Source organism: Cavia porcellus, unplaced genomic scaffold (assembly GCF_034190915.1).
Source record: "Cavia porcellus strain 051 isolate PalLab524CR breed Dunkin Hartley unplaced genomic scaffold, mCavPor4.1 scaffold_15, whole genome shotgun sequence".
NCBI lineage: Eukaryota > Metazoa > Chordata > Mammalia > Rodentia > Caviidae > Cavia > Cavia porcellus.
The window spans coordinates 8,376,328-8,384,168 of NW_026947498.1; the positions used below are offsets into that span (position 1 = coordinate 8,376,328).

The 7,841-nt window shown below is 55.6% G+C and overlaps 1 protein-coding gene across 3 annotated transcripts in view; it reads right to left on the reverse strand.

The window, feature by feature from the left end:
* Abcg1 (ATP binding cassette subfamily G member 1) overlaps positions 1–7,278 on the reverse strand; it is a 45,942-nt gene extending 38,664 nt beyond the window's left edge. For all 3 annotated transcript variants that reach the window (XM_003463958.4, XM_003463959.4, XM_023562482.2), the window contains exons 1-2: positions 7,120–7,278; positions 718–961 (exon numbers count right to left, since the gene is read on the reverse strand). In XM_003463958.4, the coding sequence (XP_003464006.1) occupies positions 718–961; positions 7,120–7,161 (286 nt within the window). In that variant the 5' untranslated portion in view covers positions 7,162–7,278. The remainder of the gene's footprint in view (positions 1–717; positions 962–7,119) is intronic.
* Between the last annotated feature and the right edge of the window lie 563 nt (positions 7,279–7,841).

Genomic DNA, 7,841 nt, shown 5'->3' on the forward strand with positions numbered 1-7,841 from the left:
CAGCTCTCAGCAAGGGCATGCCAGGCCCATCGCTGCTTTTAACACTTCAGACTCAAGAAGCAGCCCCCAACTCCTGTTTTGCTCTGAATGGTCAGAAATGCTTCAACCTGAAAGGCTGCCGTGAGCCAAAGGTCCCAGTGCTCCCTGAAGTGGACCCTCGGGCATGCACACAAAGCAGCTACCAGCTGACCCTGCCCAGCTGTCGTGGGTTCTTTGCACAAGAGGGGCATCTAAGCCCAAAATGCTCCAAAGTCTCAACTTTTTGATGCCACCTGACTGTACAAGTAGAAGTTTCCATACTTGACTTCACATATCAGGTCCCAGCCAAGACACAGGTACACTGTCTAAAATCACCTCTAGCCCAGCTTGAGGTATACACGCCACCCTGATGATCGTCGTGCTTACACTGGGGTCCCTCCCCAAGACATCGAATCATGTACGTGCACGAATTCCCAAAGCTGCACAAATCCAAAATCCTGACACGCTTCCTTCCGGTTCCAAGCGTTTACAAAAAGATACTCAACCAGTAATCGTATCACAGAATGTTAGTGTCACTGTGAACAGTCAGATCGCCTAATCCGACCTATTTGTTTCACTGGCGAGAAACAGCCAGGCACAAGACAACTGAATAAGCTTGCAGGAGTGCCAGAAGAGAACCCCGGACCTCCAACTTCCAGGCCCAGCCGGGTTGCACCCCCACGGCGCCTTCGCTCCTACCTTTCTTCCTCCACCAGGGTCCTTCGGGAACAGAGTAGGAAAGGTCCTTGAACTCGATGTTCACGGCTGCCCTCCGGGGCAAGGAGGAAAAGCGCTGGGCCTCAGTGAGGCTGTTGTCCACTTTCTTCAGGTGCCCATTGAGCAGGTCGGTCTCTACTTCGTCCACGCCGCTGGAGACGACCTCATCCACCGAGACACACACGGACTTGGGCTCCGTCATTGCAGCTGAGTAACTGCTGGCATTCTAGAAGGATGAGGAGGCCACAAGACGCATTACAGGGTGCATGGAAGAGGGATATTGAGACGCTGGTCACTAGACTTGGGTCACTGGTTAGGGAAACAGCAGTGCTTCTTACACTGCTCCAAGGCTGAAGACAGACAGCTACCCGCGGGGACTGTCATCGCTAACCATCTTTCTTCCTTCTCCCCAGGACGCGCTTGGATAAAATGTCACCTGACCTGCAGCCCTGCCTCTGGAATCATGAAGTCTAATCACAAAATCATAACAAAGGAATCCCCCACCTCAATGGAAAACTACTGAGCACCGGGAAAAGTTATTTACAGTTCACTCATAAAGAACCCTCAATAAAGACACACAGAGCGCTTAAACAATGCGCGGCCGTAAATGTTTTAATACTATCGCGCTGTACCAGCACCTGCCCTGCGCGGTCTCATAACAGCCTCCGGAAGGAGCAGGCTTCAGACTTTGAAAGTTTCCGAATCACTGTCAGCTCTGTGATTTCATAACGACCCCGAAGGGCTGGCAAGGCTCGCAGGTGTTTACTGTGATAGAGAAAAGGAAATTGAGGGCCAGATAATTTAACCTGCTCCAAGGGGAGTGAGCAGCACGAGTGATCACAAACTCGAGGCACTGGAACACGCGTGGGGTTGAGCTGGTGGCACGGTAAGGCTGCTTCGCTGTTTGTTTTTCTCTTCCAAACAGAGCTGGCGATGGGACCCAGGGCCTTGTACACTCCGGGCAAGTGCTGCCCAGGAGCTGCACCTCAGCCCCCAGTGCTGGCTCCCACAGCTCCCACCGGGGGTCAGATAGACTGCAGCAGCCAGGCCAAGAACCTGAAGTGCTGGGGCAGAGAGCGTGCTCAGCGCCTCTAATGGCTTGGCAGCCCCGATCCAATCAATACACTGCGGGGACCTCGGAGTGCAGCAGTACCAGCAGCAGGTACTATGCTGAACTTTCCTGTCTCCCAAACTGAGTGAGTACCTCCCGTGGTGCCATGATGCGAGCCTTCTGCTACATCGCCTGGGCTGTGGACATCAGCTGCCCAGAGAGCCTGCCCCTCACTGTGGGAGCCCACAGCCCAGCCACACTGGCTGCGCAGGGCTGAGGGCGGCTGCTGCTGCCGTCAACTGTTTTCTGACTGTAGGGTTTAACTGTGTCTTTGAGTTGCTTGCTATTTGTCAGTACTCTCTTCCTTTATTTTTTTAAATTTTGTTTTCTGAGACCAGGCTGTCACTATGTATTCCAAGCTGGCCTTGAACTCCCTAAGTAGCCCAGGCTGGGCTACCTCATGGTGGTCCCCATGGTGATACTCCTGCTTCAGCCTCTTGAGTGCTCAGATAACAGGCGTGCACCCCCATATGCCCAGCTCACTACTGTTTATCAAAAACCCACAACAAAACCAGACCACAGGGGCTGGGGACTTAGCTCAGTGGCATAAGCACCTGCCTTGCAAGCAGGCGGTCGTGAGTTCGATCCCCGGTACCGATAAAAAAAAAAAAAAAAAAAAAAAAACAAAAAACAAAAACAGACCACAGATTGTCCATAAAATCCTCCACAAACCCAGTGGTTTCTGAGGTCATCCCTGCACATCGGCATGCGCTCTCGAGAGCGCTGAAGTGACTTGGGTAGGAGCTGGCAGTAGACCCCGTGCAACTGGAGGGTTCCATAGTCTGCCTAACCTGGGGGCCTCTAGATGCTTAAAGCACAAGCGGGCTGGGTGGCAGAGGCTGGCATGGGAATTCTAGGTCTCCTGGAGATGGAAAGCATCTTTTTGGATTTAAGAGAAAGATGTGCAAAGATACACATGCTTTGCAGGCCTCTCCTCCCTCCAAGAGACTTCACCATGGCAAAACCTCATCACTGCCACAAACCTGTGGGCATGCACCGTCTTGGGGGCCAAAGGAAACTCCAAGTCGGCCTGGCAGCACTGCGTGTGTATGCCACTGCGAATGCCCACACCAGCAGGTTTGCAGGTCCCAGACAGAGCCAGGGAAGGTTTGTGTCCATCCTGCAGGTCCTCAGCAGGGCATTCTGCAGGCAGCCTCTGTGTCTGCTCCAGGGCCCTCCACACAGGGGCTACTGACGGGGTCCTACAACACTGTCCTAGATCACCTTGGTGACAGCTTCTAAGCAGGCCTCCGGACACTTTCTCTCTGGCCATCCTGGCTGCCTTTCGAGGCCACAGGTTTATAGCCCACGTGGACCTGAAAGTAGCCTGTGAAGCACCTGGTCCTGGCTTTGGGAACAGGGGTATCAAGCGGCAGTGTGGCAAGATGGTCAGCTCTGGCCAGTTCTGTGGGCATCCCAGGCCCCTCCTCACCTTGTAAGCAAAAAGGCTCAAAGTGCTGTCCCCCCCAAAACCATGCCTACGCCAAGTCAGAGCCCCCAGGGCTAGGTGTTCAGATGGGGCGAGGTGGGGGCAGTGGTCTGGCAACTCTTGCAACCCTTAGGTTCCAGCTGCAGTGGATCATCCATCCCTCCCCATAGGCACCTCCTGCAGGTACCCAGGCCCTGGAAAACCCACAGAAAGCCAGGGGGTGAGCAGCCATGGTCCCAGCCAGCCAGCTGTGGTGCCAGATGTGAGGCATCAGACATGTGGCATGAGGGGGGGGGGTGTCCTCTCCCCCAGGCCCTGAGCCCATCTGGTCTCTCCTGCACGCACTCATTCACACCGGCGACAACAGCACCAGACAAAGCCGGCAGCCAGACAAGCTTCCTCCCATCTCAGCTAACTCAAGTTCAAGATGAGGCCACAGGTGAGAAAGGGGCCAGCACAGTGGGTGAAGTGAGAGCCAGTGGCACAGAGCAGAGCCTGGGCAGCAGAGACAGTGGAGGCTGGAGGCTAAACTCAGCCAGGTGCCATGGTGGGCAGGTGCCTGGTGGCCTTGACCAGCAGGCCCTAACAGGAGTGGAGACAAGTGGACACACAACAGGCAGAGCTGGTACTCACGCTGCTTTGGGGGTGAGGCAGACAGGCCAGCGTTAGGAGCTCACAATATAAAGCATTAATGAAGGATGCTGGGTGCCTGCTAGGTGACTGTAAACAACAGTGCCATTGATTCAGCGGGCACAGCATGCCTGTTAAATCCAGCTTGTGTAGATTAACCTCTACCATCTCCTGCTCTAACGGGTGGGGAGGGATGTGACCATCTCCAGGCTGGAACCTCCCTTGGCCCCAGTTCTGCGCTAGAGGTGGGGCGGGGTCTAGCCTTGCAAACCTCAAGCCAGCATCACTGGGGCATTGCTTAGCTCTCTGCAGCAATGTGTGGGAGCCCCCAGGTCCATCCACCCCCGAACAGTCCACAGCACACTCTGGAGACCCTACTGCAGCCCCATCCTCCCACAGCCCTACCCCAGCAACACACACGATCCAGCCCTCCTCCACAGTGTCCAGTGGCCTCACCCAATTAACAAAATCACACAAAAAATGTGTGACGGGAGGCAGTGACCTGTCACTCCAAAATAGACCAGCTCTCTGGAAACATCCTCGGATGCGAGCTGCCAGCAATATAGGTTACATCAAGCATTCCCTTCGTCTCCTGAGCTCATTAAAAATACAGCAAACATCTATCCCTCCCATTCTTCTCTCTCATTCTTGTGTTTCCGGGTCCTTCCCAGGGGCTGGCTACCTTGGATCCCGCCCCACACCCATGCTGCGGATGGTAAACAACAGCAGGTCACCCTGAGGCTGCTTGTTGAGGGGTCTGTACCTCCAAGCACGGGGCTCCTGGGTGCAGGGCAGTGGCTGGGAGCTCATCTGGAACACAGGGCATGAGAGAGGCCGGTGCAGCTGGGAAAGCCCGAGATACTAGCAAGCACACCGAGATACCAGCAAGCACACCGGGCACTGCCAGACTCCTTTGCTGGGACACAGAGTTGGGAAACATTTTCTTTATGCATTGTGGCGAAGAGAATCTTCTCCCTCTTCTCTCTGCTGCCTGCTGCCTGCTGTGGTGCCCACCCACACCACAGCTCCCTGGCATCCCGGGAACATCAGAGGAAAATGTGCTGGACCCACAATCTGCGTGGCAATTGCACACAGCAAAGTGACTACAATGTCACACCCCACCCTGAGCTGAGTCCCAAGTGCAGACTGAGCTCAAGTGGCCCTTGAGAATGTGCTCCTCCCTGAGTGCCCACCTGAGCCCAATGACCCCAGCTGCAGTCTTGAATACCCTGGTCACTATCAGATCAGCACCCGTTAGACATCAGAACAGGGGAAAATGAGGCAATGAGGGCAGGGGTGCTGGGGATTTGTCAAGGTCCCTTGCATAGAATTTTTTTTTAATTTTTAAAATTTGTTTTTCTTTATCCCCACAGCACCCACTATTTCTCACTTGCCTCCCATGTATGGTAGTTCCAGCCAGCCCTGACCCTGCCTACCTTGGGAAGAGACACATTAGGGTGGCATGCCCATAGATAAGCACAGACATTCCCAAATTCAAAACAAAACACAACAAAACCCACTAAATTTTCAGGAAGGAAAGTGATTATCAAGCAAAACAAGTTTCCCTGAAAACAACATCCTTGACAATTAGCATCTCCAAGTGTGAAGAAGACACACACAGCTCTGGGGCTGCATGAAAGCATAATAATACTAAAAACAAAAAACAAGCAAACAAACAAAAACACTACAAAGAGTCTGTATCTTCAAAGATACTTTAAAGCCATCTAACTCATTCATTCAAATCTCCTAGCTACCTCTGCCGCCCCAGAAAGAGCAGGAGGGTTACCCTGGGCTCCATATACCTCCTTTACCTGCAAAAGACACCAGTAACCCTAAGGCTCCATTGCCAGCAGAAGGCAGAAAATGGAGAGAGTAAGTGAAGACTTTTTCAAGTGCTACCCAAACATTGAACTAGCAAATGTCATCAAGCAGGGATTTGGCTTTTCCGATTTTTTTTTTTTTTTCTCATTGCTTCTTGTGTGTAGGAAGCCAGGAAGCAAGCCGAGAAATTGGGGGGGGGGTTCCCCAGCCTGCTCGCCCCACTCCCCACCGACCCCATCGCCCCATTCTCTCGGTTTACACGGAATCATTATGTAATGAGCTGGCGCAGCTGGTATGTTCTACAGTAACCTGTTTGGAATCATAGGGTGCAATCGTCAGAGAAGGCATGCGCACAAAGCAGGTTACTTTTTTTCTCCCTGAGCTCAAGGCAAGAGGTAACTGTCGGTCAAATCCTGCTGAGCCCTGCTGACTTCAAACACAGGATGCTAAAAATGAAATGAAGGGGCGGCGCGTGCTCTGCTCTGTGGGTTGACAGTGTATGGGAAGGAGCCGGCAGGATAGTAATACACTGAGATGGGAGGTAGGGATGCTCCAGGGTGGGTCACGGACGACCTGCTGTGTGAAGACGCTCTGGGTGGCCTGACACCCTGCGCAGGCGCCCACCTAACCACAGTGTGGCTGTACTGGACGCAGACCTAAAGGGCCCGGGCAGAGGCGAGGTGGGCGCGCGGGTGGCTGACGGTGACTTTGGTTTTCGTTTTCCCGGGTGAGAGAAAACGCATCAACCATGATGCCTGGCCAGCCAGGAGCAGCACTTGTGCCGCCAACAGTATCTACAGCCCTGAAGACGCCAGCATCGGGTGTTCTTCGCTCTGAGCTGGGACCTTTGCCACCCTCCAGAGCGAGGTGCGAGCCCCTGTGTCCACCCTGGTGCAGAAGGCCGCACGGAGCTTCAGGCTCGCCTTCCCGTCTCCGGGGACTCCGCCGCCCCCTCCACGAGGCGCTGTCCCTGGGGAGCGCAGGACCAGCACAGGATCTGTTGGGGAAGTAGCTCTACCTTTTGTTCTCAGCGTGTGCAGAGCTTCTTGGGGTGCAGAAGTCCCCGCTCCCCAAGCGCCCCGCATCAATGTTCCCTTCCCAGGGGCCCGGGCCGCACCCCCTCCCTGAGCGCTCCGGGTCCCCGAGGCCCCACGCCCCTTTGTGAAACCGAGCATCCGTCCACCTGTGGGGCCGCTGGCTGCCCCGCGACCCGGCCAGGACATGGAGTACCCGAAAGGCTCTATGGGCGAGGGGCTCTCGGAGACGAACGCCTCCCGGGTCAGCACCCCGAGGGCAGGACGCCGCTGTGCGGATGGCGGCGCGCCGGTCTTTGTGCGCCGCGGGCTCTCCTCAGAAAGAAACCCAGCCCGGCGCCGAAGGCGGCGCCACTCACCATGGCGGTGCCGACCGAGAAGGCGGCCATCAGACAGGCCATGCCACGGCGCGGCGGCGGCGGCGGAGACGAGGCCGGACGGGCTGCGGGACAAGGATGCGCTAGCGCCTGCTCCGCGAAGCGCCGCGGGCTGCGCAGGGGACCCCCACGCTCCGCCCCCGCGTCCCGCCCCGAGCCCCGATTGGCCGGAGACGCACTCCCCGCCCCCTCTAGCCCCGCCCCGCGCCCCGATTGGCCAGCGACACGCGCCGCAGGCGCAAGCACCCGCGGTCTTGTTTTGTTCCTACGGGGGCGCCACTGGTCTACCTCCTCCACCTGCGCCACTAGAGGCCCGCGGTCCCGCGGCTGGAGCTTTCCAGCCAGGGGCACTGATGGTCCGGGGCTGGAGGTGCTGTTGGGGAAAGAAACGAGGTGTCCTTATTAGACACCTCTGTGTTGGGAATAAACTTGTGGACCAAAGAAAAGAGCACACTAACCCCGCCCCTACCCCTCCATTGCGGGTAGACCCACGTTGAGCTGGCCAGGCCCTCATCCAGGTGTGATGGGAAAGTGCCGTGTGTGTTTAAATAAAGAAAAACATTTTACAGTAAAGGAGATGTGGCCATGAATCTTATCCACACCGTCCCCCACACTTTGAACACACTCATCCCAGTGAGTCCTGTGGTATGTGAGTCCAGTGGTCCTGGACACTTCCTGCAGGAGCTCTGGAGTCTTCTTTCCTG